The sequence below is a fragment of the Brassica napus genome, chromosome C9 (assembly GCF_020379485.1).
Source record: "Brassica napus cultivar Da-Ae chromosome C9, Da-Ae, whole genome shotgun sequence".
Classification (NCBI taxonomy): Eukaryota; Viridiplantae; Streptophyta; class Magnoliopsida; order Brassicales; family Brassicaceae; genus Brassica; species Brassica napus.
In genome coordinates, this window is record NC_063452.1 from 60,800,331 (window position 1) to 60,813,837 (window position 13,507).

The 13,507-nt window shown below is 43.3% G+C and overlaps 5 protein-coding genes across 5 annotated transcripts; 2 read left to right on the forward strand and 3 right to left on the reverse strand.

The window, feature by feature from the left end:
• Positions 1-362: 362 nt before the first annotated feature.
• LOC106369979 (histone H3-like centromeric protein CSE4) lies at positions 363-2,373 on the forward strand. The gene is made up of 2 exons (XM_048768188.1): positions 363-853; positions 1,800-2,373. The coding sequence occupies exons 1-2, from the start codon at positions 446-448 to the stop codon at positions 2,238-2,240; spliced, it is 849 nt and encodes a 282-aa protein (XP_048624145.1). The 5' UTR covers positions 363-445; the 3' UTR covers positions 2,241-2,373.
• A 6-nt stretch (positions 2,374-2,379) lies between these two features.
• LOC106404494 (E3 ubiquitin-protein ligase RING1-like) lies at positions 2,380-3,717 on the reverse strand. The gene has a single exon (XM_048769375.1). It carries the CDS (start codon positions 3,344-3,346, stop codon positions 2,477-2,479), a length of 870 nt encoding a protein of 289 aa, XP_048625332.1. The 5' UTR covers positions 3,347-3,717; the 3' UTR covers positions 2,380-2,476.
• Positions 3,718-3,852: 135 nt separating this feature from the next.
• LOC106404492 (ATP-dependent RNA helicase DEAH12, chloroplastic) lies at positions 3,853-9,908 on the reverse strand. The gene is made up of 4 exons (XM_013845216.3): positions 8,728-9,908; positions 7,195-8,553; positions 5,342-7,109; positions 3,853-5,262 (listed from the first exon to the last, which is right to left on the reverse strand). The coding sequence occupies exons 1-4, from the start codon at positions 9,655-9,657 to the stop codon at positions 4,010-4,012; spliced, it is 5,310 nt and encodes a 1,769-aa protein (XP_013700670.1). The 5' UTR covers positions 9,658-9,908; the 3' UTR covers positions 3,853-4,009.
• Positions 9,909-10,485: 577 nt separating this feature from the next.
• LOC106405975 (40S ribosomal protein S6-2) lies at positions 10,486-12,153 on the forward strand. The gene is made up of 6 exons (XM_013846545.3): positions 10,486-10,626; positions 10,716-10,780; positions 11,094-11,151; positions 11,237-11,345; positions 11,436-11,708; positions 11,775-12,153. The coding sequence occupies exons 1-6, from the start codon at positions 10,621-10,623 to the stop codon at positions 12,011-12,013; spliced, it is 750 nt and encodes a 249-aa protein (XP_013701999.1). The 5' UTR covers positions 10,486-10,620; the 3' UTR covers positions 12,014-12,153.
• A 7-nt stretch (positions 12,154-12,160) lies between these two features.
• LOC106405978 (ras-related protein RABA4a) lies at positions 12,161-13,266 on the reverse strand. The gene is made up of 2 exons (XM_013846546.3): positions 12,973-13,266; positions 12,161-12,760 (listed from the first exon to the last, which is right to left on the reverse strand). The coding sequence occupies exons 1-2, from the start codon at positions 13,200-13,202 to the stop codon at positions 12,319-12,321; spliced, it is 672 nt and encodes a 223-aa protein (XP_013702000.1). The 5' UTR covers positions 13,203-13,266; the 3' UTR covers positions 12,161-12,318.
• Positions 13,267-13,507: the final 241 nt, after the last annotated feature.

Sequence of the window (13,507 nt, forward strand, 5' to 3'; positions counted from 1 at the left end):
CTCTAAGATACATTTAAGATTTGCAATTACAAAATACATTGACACATGAAAAATGACTTAAAAAAAAATAAATCAGATGATATAAATTTCTAAACAAGTGTGAAATAACCCAACCCATAAAAGGCGCCAAAATTTGCTTAAGATTAAATGGGCCTAAGGCCTATGCCTCGTTCTACGGCCTTATAATGGAAACGAGAAACGGAAGGAGAATAAATCGACATATACACAAGTCGTTCTGATTGGTTAAATAACAAATGACGCGGATAGCATAGATAAAAGCAATCTTAACCGTTGATAAACAAAACGATCCAACGGACGATAACAAAAAACATCATCCCTCCCTTTCGGGATAAAAACACATCACATCCTCACTCTCTCGACATCATTCACATTCTCGCACAAAGCAAATCACAAAAGAGTAAGATTCGTTCTCTATCAGCAGCAAATGGCTCGTACCAAGCAAACCGCGAGAAAATCCACCGGAGGAAAGGCTCCGAGGAAGCAGCTGGCGACGAAAGCGGCGAGGAAATCGGCTCCGGCCACCGGAGGAGTGAAGAAGCCGCACAGATTCCGTCCCGGAACGGTGGCGTTGAGGGAGATCAGGAAGTACCAGAAGAGCACCGAGCTTCTGATCCGCAAGCTTCCTTTCCAGCGCCTTGTCCGTGAGATCGCTCAGGATTTCAAGACGGATCTGAGGTTCCAGAGCAGCGCCGTCGCGGCTCTTCAGGAAGCGGCGGAGGCTTACCTTGTCGGGCTGTTCGAGGACACGAATCTGTGTGCGATTCACGCCAAGAGGGTCACCATCATGCCTAAGGACATCCAGCTTGCAAGAAGAATCAGGGGTGAGAGGGCTTAAGAAGAGATAAAGAAGAACAGTGGTTTTTAAGTAATGCTTTGGTTGTTTAGTTGGTTGTGTAAATCTCTTTTAAAAATGTTCGCTTGTGTTAGTGTTGGTTTCAAGTCTTTTGATTTGATGAATATGTCTACTTAATATCAATCTAGTGTTATTTCTCCACTTTCATTTTTGTCTGTTGATTTCAATCCGAGAAAAGTGAAAACAAAAACAACACCGTTCTTTCAAATCCGAGGAAAAAATTATTGTTACATATTCATCTTCCCCATGTGGATTCATCCTAATGTTGTTGACCAGTATAGTATTATTCCTTCCTTACAAGGATCTGGAAAAATAAAATGTTCAATAACTGGAAAATTTATGAGATATATTTCCTTTTGTGTATAAACGGGAAGGCTTTCTCTGAATTAGATACTTATCAGAAGTGTACGTTCTAATTGTGAAAATTAATATTAGTTAGAGTGCACATATCATCATCTTCTTGAAATTTTAGCGTCAAGTACAAATTTACGTCTTTTTCTGAAATAGTTTCGTTGTTATTTTCTACAATTTGAAAATAATTGGAATGTTTTGGCCAAAAATTTCCAGTGGCGCTAATATCTTTTTCTTTTTGAAAAAAAAAAAATTGGACGTAGCGCGAAAGGGTCTCGTGGTCTGGAAAAAGATGATTTTAATTGGTTAATAGTACACATCACACAGATACGTCAAATACATAATAGGAGTGTTTTAATTGGTTGACAAAGCATTCACGCGGATTGATTACGTACATAAATTCTCAGCCGTTGACATTACTATAATCCAACGGACAAGATTTCAGGAAACTCCCTCCAACTTCATTCCTTTTTCCAACTCACCGCCAATTTCTCTTTCTTATAAAATCAACACATCTTCAACCTTTGTTCTTCACTACTTAACTTTCTTTCGCATTTGCATTCTCATTCTCTAGACTGTTCGTAGTGATTTTTTTGATATCGATATGGCTCGTACCAAGCAAACCGCTAGGAAATCCACCGGAGGCAAAGCACCAAGGAAGCAGCTCGCGACGAAAGCCGCAAGAAAATCCGCTCCGGCCACCGGCGGAGTGAAGAAGCCGCACAGATTCCGTCCCGGAACGGTGGCGTTGAGGGAGATCAGGAAGTACCAGAAGAGCACGGAGCTTCTGATCCGCAAGCTCCCCTTCCAGCGTCTTGTCCGTGAGATCGCTCAGGATTTCAAAACCGATCTGAGGTTCCAGAGCAGCGCCGTCGCAGCTCTTCAAGAAGCAGCCGAAGCTTACCTTGTTGGTTTGTTCGAAGACACGAATCTCTGCGCGATTCACGCGAAGAGAGTAACAATCATGCCAAAGGACATCCAGCTGGCAAGAAGAATCAGAGGCGAAAGAGCTTGAGAGACTCTTATGCTATCTATCAATCTGTTTCTTGGATTTTAATTAGTCTTTAGTTCGATGTTGTAGTCCTGAACGTGTTCGACGAAATGTCTCAGTGAGAATTGTTCTTGTTTAATTTAACCTTAATTGCCCATATCTCTTTATTTAAAATCATTATATAATCTTAACAAACCATTGAAACAATCCGTTTATTTCAAATACGACAACACTAGATATTTAAACGGTCTAGAAGGCATTCAGCTCGGGAGAACCGAGTCTTGGTTCGTTGTTCTTCTTGATGAAGAGAAGAAATTAGCACTGAAGCTGCTGTAGAAGTGTCTTCTACTTCCACCTTCAGCTTTAACTAACGAGCTTCCTCCAATCGAAAACGATCTTCTCACAGTCTCCAACCTTCCTTCGCCGCAACGGCTAGCCAAATCGCTTTGTGACCTCGGAAGAACAACATTACCGTTTCTCGATCCCGAACTCTCTTCATCTCTTGTTCCAGACTCTGTCTGATGACTCGTCTCTGTTTCTTTATCACGCACCTCGGGGGAGAAAACAGGGGCGCGGCACAAAGGACAGTTCTTGTGAGAGAGAAGCCACGTGTCGATGCAGCTGACGTGGAAGGCGTGGCTACACTTCGGCAACAGCCTAACCCCTTCGCCCTCTTCGAATTCGCTCAAGCAGACGGAGCAGTCCGTGCCGTCGATGATCCCTTCTCCCTTCTTGAACACGACGACTGTTATAGAATCGATATCTGAGCGGTGGAGACCGAGCGTTGCGATGCTCCAGAAGTGATGATGATCTCTTTCTCCTCCTCCTCCGGCTTCTTCTTCTTCGTTCTCTTCCTCTCTTCGTCTGGTGCTGACGACGGGAGCCACTGCGGAAGGTGAGCTCCTCCGTCTTGATGACTTCGTGATGTAGAGGTAGAGGAAGACGATGAGGAATAGGAAGAGTAGGAGTGAGCCTATTATGCAGATTGAGGTGGAGACTATAACAGAGAGATCTCTCTGCGGCGGCGGAGGTGGTGGTGGGTATGTCGGAATAAAAGGGAAGTAGAGCCCGAAGGTGCAATTTTGTCCGGGTTGAAATGGATAAAGCATCTTCCTGTTATGGGACGCCATTTTCAGAGAAAAAACAGGGGACTTTACTTTTTCAAGAGACAACTAGTAGTTAAAACAGAGCACGAACAGAGATAAATGGGTTTCGGACACAAAACTAAGTTTTTGCTCTTGAAGAAAGAGAGAAGAAATAGGGGCACTAGATGAAATTTAAAACCCATATTGACGTTAGAATCTACACATAGTCAAGTCATGACCCCAAAAATTCCAAGAACGTGTTGAGTTTATAAGGGGACAGAGATCACAATCTACCGGACTCTAATAAGAATTGAGGATCAGTCCTTTGATAGGGTTTGGAAGTGGGTGGAAATTTCGTGGAAGGTGTGTGATAAATGCCATTAAAGGGATGTCTCTGTACGTCTTTGGAAAGTAGTTTCCTTTCAACTTTGTCTTGACCCAAAACTAGACTTATTAGTGAACTCTCTGTAGACGTTTACGCGTTTTCAGTGATGTTAACAAGTCAAGCTTCAAGTCGTTGATACCAAAACTCTTCATACCTTGGCATCAAGTTTATGAGTTTTCGGTTTGTATTGGTTAAAGAAGGTATACTACTGAACCAATCTCTCGACATAATTACATATGAACCAAACCAGATAATGTTACACAATATAGATATACATGGACCTCTACTTAAAACAAATTTGTACATTTTTTTGGAGAGGTACTTCAAAGCATGGGCATGCCTAGCTCATCGAAGAGGCCTATCCCACCATGGACTCCTCTCAAATGTTCATAACAAGGTTCTTGTTGAGCGAACCACCTTAAGCAGACCCAGCAAATGTGATTCCCACACCGGCACAGCAGATGGTTACACCCTTCAGATTTCTCTATCGTCGACTTGCAACACGGACACTCCTTCACGTTCTTCCCTTTCGCCCAGTCCTTCAACGACATGTCAGGATCCTCCTTGAACAGTTTGTACCTTTCGCAAGTGATGTACGGGTGATACTCCAGGTGGCACCTCGTGCACGTCTGTGAGTTACACGCTCCGCAGAAAAATGGCTCCCCTGAATCTAGAGGACCGGCAACGCGGTAGATGGAAGGGCAGTCAGGTGTGGAGCAGAACCGGAACTCACCATCGCTGGTTGTTACAAAAGAGGAGAGGGATGCTCTGAAGAGTTCGTCGAGCTTCTCTTGTGATAAGAGGGCTCTCATATCAGCAAGTACTATAGGAGCTCCACAGTCGATGTGAGAACAGATTATGGGAAATGCGTCAAAGTTTCTCATCGACGCCTCGAGCTGTTCCAACAAACAAGCTTTGCAGAAGAGGTGTGAACATGCTTCGAGAGAGTAGCCATCCTCAACCTCAGACAAGCAAATAGGGCATTCAACTTCAATCTCATCTGGTTTAGTACCGCCCAGTGCACTACCTTCTTCCCGTGCAAGTTCATAGACCATCTTCTCTACTTCCTGCCTCATCTCCACGCTCCCATGAACATGAATAACATGGTTCCGAGTGTTGAGCTTGAGATCCACACCATTCACCTTCTCTTTAATACCTTGGAGCTCTGGACCAAACCGATTCACAACTTCCTTCATGAGATCAGGACGGAGATTCGGACCTCGGAGGCGGATTTCAAGCTGCTTGCTCTCGTGATAAGCCAGAAGCGACCGAACCAGCTCTTGTTCAGCCGCAGCGGTTCTCTCTTCTGATCCACAAATGCGTACTGCGAGACTCTGCCTGTCTACCACAATGCAAGTTTCAGTCTCCTGTTGGATCTTCCGCATCAGGATAACACCTTCTCTGGACAAAAGATGCTGCAAGACCCTTGGGGTTAAGCCTGGATGGTTTATTATGGGTCTTCCTCTTATGAGTTCTTCGAGAGATCTCCGCATCTCCGAGATGCGTCTTGTTGCATTTGCGGAGATTTTAACACGATAAGCACCACTATGAATTGCCTCCAGATGCCATTCACATTCTGCAAAATACATAAAAGAGAATGTTAATGAATAATAGGTGATAGAGAGCAAACATCTCAAATGTGGCAATGGAATCACTTCTTTGTCTCTTGAAGCTTGCTAGCTTAGCATATAATTGTCTTCTGACTATGTTGTAGATAAAAGCAGGACAGATTATGGAGCTCTGAAACTTTTGCTCGCATTTTATCTTCTGCCATGGATAGCATCCATCTAGAATAGTTCCATCTAACTCCTGCAAAGCTTTTGCAGCTTCCAGATGTAATCTCCCATCAAAAGTAATCAACGCTCGCACAAAATTAGCTTCTTTTGGTTCAAAGACTTTGACTTCAACACACTTTGGGTCTGGATTCCTCGATGACAAGCGCGCAAATATTCTCTTATGCAGCATATCTTTACAAACAGTAAGATCTTGACAATGCACAATATTTCCTCTTCTGAATAAGAAAAATTCCAAATCTGTTCTCTGCGTAGCGAACTCCAAAACATCTAAAACTTCAGCATCCGAAAGATTTGTGTCAATACCAGTAATCAAAATAGAATCAGTGTGTCTTTGATCCGTCTCAAAGGGGCAATATTTTGTTCCTATCATGATGCCGGATGACCCAGCAAAGATACTGTGAATATCACCAGAAGCACACTTAAGAACACCTTTACCACAACTTTCCCTTTGCGGCCAACGAATCATAGCTGTAACAGAAGGCATCTTGAAAACTCCTTCACCACCAGCTGACAGCGATGGAAATAGTTTAATCACTGATCCGTTGAGATCAAACTTTTGAATCTCTGTTGCCTTCATAGCAGACTCCGGAGTCCGAAAGGTAACCCTACCCCACTTCTCCTTCTCATCACAGTCTTGCTTGTTACCAGCAAACTTATGAATGGAGCAGATACATCCATCGATCTCCTTCTCCAGGAACGTCAGAATCTCTCTGTCATCAAGAGAGTTGTCGCCGTAATAGAGTACATCGACTGTCAAGAATCTCTGATCAACTTCAAGATGCTTTATCTGAGCGCCGGATCCGAACAGTGCAAGGGGTACTTCTCCTCGACCATGATATATATACTTCTCAAAACATTCGTTACGCATCAACTTCTTTTCGCATTCCAATGCATCGTTCACTAGGGACAACACTTTGTCCATGTCGTGGGGAGGCGCATATAGTAGAATCTCGTTCTGATCTACATCAACTTGAATATTAATCCTCTCATCCTCACAAAGAGACCTAGCACGAGAGACGATGGAAAGCAGACTACGGTTAGATTTCCCACAGAATCGTTTCAGCAGAGTGCTGCTACAACCAGCCACCTTTTTCACTCTGAGCCTCCACTCATCCATATGAGATGCATCAAAAGGTGGAGGTGGATCAAGCATAGACAAAGCCTCGAAATCAAACGCGGTTACACATACCAAGTACTGGTCGACAGCTGACAGAAGCTCACCGAAAACAACCCAGTTTGGCTTCTGGCCAAACGCTAGCAACGAACACGACGGATGCAACTGGACTTGTTGCCCAGTCAACGCTACCTCGTACCCGAGCTGATCATAGCCAGTGTACATCGCCACGTTCTCGGCAAGAGACGCAAGTATAACCATTTTCAGATGCTTCTCGTGTTTATCATTACCCTCGGTTGAGTTCCAAACCCAGTAGGTTGGACTGACGAGAGAAAGTTCTCTCTCAATGCATATCTCCAGCTCCTTGACTGTGTCTTCGCATCTCCTCATTGATTTGGCGTTCAGGCTATTTTCCCAGCACCATTTGTTTCTTCTCTCTCGCGGCAGAGATGCCCATTCTTTGTACACCGAAAGAAGAGTGAAGAGGTCTCCATTATTGTTGCAGAACTTCACCTTGAAGATGACAAAGAAAAAAAAATTTCAGAACAACATCTTCTAAGAGGATCTAAACTATTTACAAAAGTAGAGAATATCTTACCTTTAGGCAATCAGCTTTCATCTTATCATCAAGGTTACCAACTCTGCAAAATATACTACTAGCATTGGCCATGACAGCAGCAAGAACAATCCCCTCTTTGCCCATTCTGTGTCTGAAGCATCCCAAAATCAACTTACCAAGCTTTGGCTCCAGACCCAGCTTGACTAAACAATGTCCTTCCTGCGTTAACTCAAGAACACCATTCTTCTCAACGACTGCACCCAACTGAACAAGGTTTTTGACAGCCATCACGACGGCTTCAGGGTCAGGCGCGTCGATAAAATCAAAATCCGCTATGTTGTCTACACCCAGAGCAAGAATCCTCAAAATCGCTACACCGAGATGAACCCTCCGAATCTCAGGCTCCTGATTAAGACTCATGGAAGTAAACTCGTGTTTTGAGTAGAGTCTGTAACATCTCCCAGCTTCTGTCCTCCCAGCACGACCAGCGCGTTGCTGAGCTGAACTTTTACTGACTCTGCAAACCTTGAGGATGCTCATACCCGTTCTAGCCTCGTATTTGCTCTCTTTCACCATCCCGGAATCAATCACATACTTGACGCCAGGAATAGTTAGAGAGGTCTCCGCAATATTTGTGGCAAATATCACTTTCCGTCTCCCAGGATGGCTCTGGAAAACCCTAAACTGTTCTTCAAAAGATAGCTTTCCATGCAAAGGCAAAGCGACAGCAGATGGAGCTATAAGCCTTTCGCATGCCCACTCTACCTCTGCTTGGGAAGTCAAGAATGCAAGGATCGTTCCATCTCTCTCTGTTCTATGCACTTCCATCGCCTTCTTTACAACATCATCAGCATATGGAGCAACGCGGCCAACAACAGAAGTCCCTTCCGTGTCACTACCAGGTGTATATATAATCTCCACCGGAAAGTTCCTTCCCGCGACACGGAGAATCTCACAGCCAAAGAAATACTCTGAAAGCTGGTAAGCATCGGCCGTGGCGGACATGATGACAAGCCTCAGGTCAACTCTTTTGCACAGCAGATCTTTGAGCAACGCCAAAACCAGGTCCGTGTTTAAGCTTCTTTCATGTGCTTCGTCAATAATAACGCACGAAACGCCAGGCAAACTCCGATCTTTGATGTAGTGTTGGAGCAGACAGTTATCCGTCATGAAAACAACTTTGGAACTAAACTTCTCCGCAGAAGAGAAAGCTCGGACAGAATCTTCCTCATAACAACCATTGCTTTCTTCTCTGACTCGATCAGCCAATGTCAATGCAGCGATTTTCCTTGGCTGTGTACAAACGATAGACTCACTGGACGCAACTCCGGAGTCAGCAAGAAACTGAACTAACTGAGTGCTCTTCCCTGAACCAGTTTCTCCAATCAATACCGTTACCTGTGAACACAACAAAATGTAAACTATTAAAACTAAGTCTTAACACAAGAACTGCAACCATAAGACAACAACATAGATCAGCTTCATTCTCAAATCTATATAAATTTCTGTTCTAATTAAAAGTTTTTATTTTTTTCAGCAACTCATATTAAATATTGAAATATTGGAGATAACCTGTTGGCCATAAACTTTCTTCAAAATATTCCGCCGGTAAGCATAGATAGGCAGCCCATCATCAAGCCTTCGACACTCCCTACGGATTAAACTATGAACACGTGGCCAATCATAGTCCCCTTCTAAACTAAACACGTCCACGTCATCAACTTCCACTCCATCATCACTTCTTTTGAGAAACCGCACAATCCACATCATAGCGTTCTTGAATTCTTCAAGCCGCTTGACAACCAAATCCCTCTCCGCCTCCAAAGCCTTCTTCATCTCAAACACCTCTAACCTAAGACCCCTTTTGGAATCAAAGGACTCAGCTCGACGAGACTTCTCATCAATCTCGCGTCTCACCTTCTTCACGCTCTCTCCGTTTTCCACAAGGGAGAGAACGTGAGACGAGAAGAGATCGCGGAGCCTGTCTCTAAGCTCGTCCACGTCGGACGGGACGACGACGTTGGGAACCAGCTCGGGGACGAAATCGTGCTTCCCTCGGAGGCGATGGTCCCAGAGAGACACGACGGCGGAGAGCGCGTTGGTCCATTGGCGGAAACCGAAGCTCCCGGCGACGGAGCCGAGCTGGGGGACGTGGACGGACTCCTCGGGGATTCCGCAGAGAGAAGCGAGTGTGATGATCGCTTGCTTTCTAACGGAAAAAGAGGGATTGGCGTCGGTGTTGGTGTTGGCGGCGGCGGTTCTTGGGTGAACGAGCTGGACGATGAAATTGGGCTTAATACGAGTCGGTTGGGCCCGATCGGGCCTGTGATTTGGCGGGAAATTGGAGCGGTGGTGGCTTTGAGTAGGCTGGTGGCTGAGGGGCCGAGAAGAGTGAGCGGAGCGAGAGTTATAAGAAGGGTTGGGGGAAGCTGAGGGAAGTGACCATCGACGATTAGTCGTGGATCTTCTTCCACTGTTGGGCTGAGGAAGTGAACTCCTCATGGTGGTTGGGGTGATGATGGTGATGATGCCAGTTTTTTTTGTGTGTTTCTTAAACAATTCAGAGAGAGAGAGAGAGAGAGAGAGAGACAAGAAAGTTTAGTAGAAGACTCGGAGGCAGAGAAAACTTGTTTTATACTACTGTTATTTTATTTCTTACGTTTCTTTATGTAACCTACTTTTTTGTTTTCTTTCTGGGTTTTTTTTAATACTTTGGATATAATATTTAACTAATTTTAAGAAATAATCCCAGCATTATAATTTTTTAAAATACATTTTTATTTCTAAAATATTATTGATAGATTTCAGTGAGTATTTTTTTTATTAATTATAATTAATATAATTGATAAATTGATAATAATTTATCACCCAAAATTATAAGAAATATAATAATAAAGATATTAAATAATTAAATCCATTTTGGAGAGAAAGTTGATATGATTTCAAAATCATTAATATTTATTAATAAAATTTAGTCAATGCATTTAATTATTTTTAAAATAAATCTACTTTAATTAAAAGGTAATAAATCTGGCCTAATCAGCTCAGTAAAATTAAGAACTTTAGGGTAAGTAGGCTATTTTCTGAGGTCTATTGCTACAAGGGTAATACTTTGGACCTGACACAATTTTTCATACCTTATTGTTTGGGGACCACAGGAAGCTACTTTTCTACTTATTAAATGTTCCGATAGTGGATATAGTAAACTTTTGAAACTTAATTTAATAAAAAAGATAGTAGAGAGAGAATAATTTAGGCCTAAAGGCCCAAAAAAATAAGTTCTTCTCTGGATATTTATGAAAAGGCCCATATATTTGGGCTTATGATACCGATCTGTTTGTAGTATAAAGTTGGCTATTTACTCACCCGCACAAAACCCTAGCTTCACTGCTGAACTGCGCCGCGAGTTATATATCTCTAATCCTCTCTCGCAGGCTGTTGTAGTGACAGTTTCTATCGGAGAAGATGAAGGTTAGCTCATCATTTCCTCCTCACACACTCTCTTTTGCTCAGTTATCTGTATTAGTTCGCTTGTTCATTCGGTTTTGTTTGTATCGCAGTTCAACGTCGCGAATCCCACAACTGGTTGCCAGAAGAAGCTTGAGATCGATGACGACCAGAAGCTGTAAGATCTTTCATTTAAATCACATTGCCTTTATTTTCTTACATACTAGGTTTGGGATTAGTTCTTGTTTTGTTTACGTTTGGCTAATTGAGTCTACAATGTTGAACATCTCCTTTTCGGACACAAACCTTGAATTATTACAGTTATTGTTTTACCGGTAGAATCAGTTCATACCTGCTGCAAATATTGGAATCTGATGTTTCTACGGTTTTTTATTAGCTAGTTTTGAATTCGACATACACAACATGACTGATCTTAGTCGTTCTTTTTTAAGACAAGATGATTTGAGTTTGACTTTTGTTTTATGGTGCAGCCGTGCTTTCTACGACAAGAGGCTCTCTCAGGAAGTTAGCGGAGATGCTTTGGGCGAGGTGAATATTTCTACTACTCGCTGATTGTTTATTTTGTCTTTGTGCTCTTAGAAATGGTTATTCAAGCTGTATAATCTATGTGTAGGAATTCAAGGGGTACATCTTCAAAATCATGGGAGGATGTGACAAACAAGGTTTCCCAATGAAACAGGGAGTTCTCACCCCCGGTCGTGTCCGCCTTTTGCTTCACCGAGGTACTTGACTCCTAATCTAATAACATTATGTACAGATTAATCAGTTTTTCTCTGTCTGTATTTATGTAAAATCTTGTTTGTGTGAATTAGGTACTCCTTGCTTCAGAGGACACGGAAGGAGGACTGGAGAGAGGAGAAGAAAGTCTGTCCGTGGTTGCATTGTCAGCCAAGATCTCTCTGTTCTTAACCTTGTCATTGTCAAGAAGGGTGAGAAGGATCTCCCCGGGCTTACCGATACCGAGAAGCCAAGGATGAGGGGACCTAAGAGAGCTTCTAAGATCCGTAAACTGTTTAACCTCACCAAGGATGATGATGTGAGGAAGTATGTCAACACTTATCGCCGCAAATTCACCAACAAGAAAGGTATGAGAGAATCAAAACCACTATCTTGAGAGTTTTAAGAATAACTTATTTTGGGGTTGTTAACAGGCAAGGAAGTGAGCAAAGCCCCTAAGATCCAGAGGCTTGTTACTCCTTTGACTCTTCAGAGGAAGAGAGCTAGAATCGCCGACAAGAAGAAGAGAATCGCCAAGGCTAACGCTGATGCAGCTGACTACCAGAAGCTTCTTGCCTCCAGACTCAAGGAGCAGCGTGATCGCCGTAGCGAGAGTTTGGCCAAGAAGAGGTCTAGACTCTCTTCTGCTGCCGCTAAGCCTGTTGCTGCTTAAATTAAGAGATTTCTTTCTCTCTAGTTTGTTTCTCCAAAGACATGAAAACACCATTGTGAACGTCTCTTTGTTTTTGGGTTTCTGCTCTGTGTTAACTTTTCAATTCTATTACGATATAAAAGTTTTGAACTTGTTTGCTATATTGCGTTTTAGTTCTTGAAACTGTTTCATTCATAATGACTCGAGTGTTGTTTCAAAACCAAACTCAAAACTCAATCAAACACTTGTAATAGAAACCCCGAACAAAAAGGCCATTACGGGAAGTAACAATACAAAAGTAAACACTGACAAATTCAATTCGGTTTCTACGAGTTACAGCACATGCCACTCTTGGTCGGAACCACCTGAGCAGGCCCCGGAACAATGTCAATCTTCTTACCAGCAAGAGACCCCGGATCGCCATTCCCTTCCCCAGCAACAAGATTCTTCTTGTTCACAATATTAAAAATCTCAGTCAAAACAGTCGAGAAAGCCGTCTCCACGTTGACCGCGTTCAGAGCCGAAGTCTCCAAGAAGAAAAGCCCTTCCGTCTCCGCGAACTCTTTAGCATCTTCCGTCGAGATCGCACGCTGATCCTCGAGATCGGACTTGTTCCCGACGAGTATTATCACAATGTTCTTGTCCGCGTGTCCTCTCAGCTCCTCCAGCCACCGCGGGATGTGATCGAACGTCTGACGCCGCGTCACGTCGTAAACAAGCATCGCCCCAACCGCTCCTCTGTAGTAAGCACTCGTCACCGCTCTATACCTGCGTCACGACGTCGTTTTCTTCACTTTAAAAAAAAAATGAATTGTGAAATTATATTCAACCAAAAAAACTTGTTTACAATCAGATGCAACTTGATTTTGAGCAAATTACGACGACGTCGTTTTCAATTCAAATCTCGGAAAACAAAATTAGAAAAGTTTCGCACGCAGATCGAACACGAGATCTGAAAGGAAAGGGCGTAGAGATTTTACCGTTCTTGGCCCGCGGTGTCCCAGATCTGAGCCTTGACGCTCTTATGGTCCATCACGAGTGTTCGAGTTTGGAACTCGACGCCGATGGTGGCTTTGGAGTCCAAGCTGAACTCGTTTCTCGCGTAACGAGAGAGTATCTGCGATTTCCCGACTCCGGAGTCTCCGATCAGGACTAGCTTGAAGACGTAGTCAATCTTCTGCGACGGGTCTCCGTATCCTCCGCTCGACATCTTTCACCGTCTTCTTTCTCAGCAAATGGTGTGAAGTATTCAACTAAACGAAGGTGAAGTTTTATACGGAGTGATCTCGTGCGGTTAAGTCTTGTGTAACTCGTTGACGATGCTTACGTGTCAAACGATCGTTGGTTGTTGTGGATACTTTTTTTCTCTATGTGTCAGGCGCATGTTTTTCGGTGCGATGCTGTTTACTAATTAAATCAAAAGAGGGCCGAATCAAAGGAATATTGAAACTCGCCTTCACGGTCCTGAGGCCCATTACTCGACGACGTCGTTTTACGCTGTATTGCTGACATGGC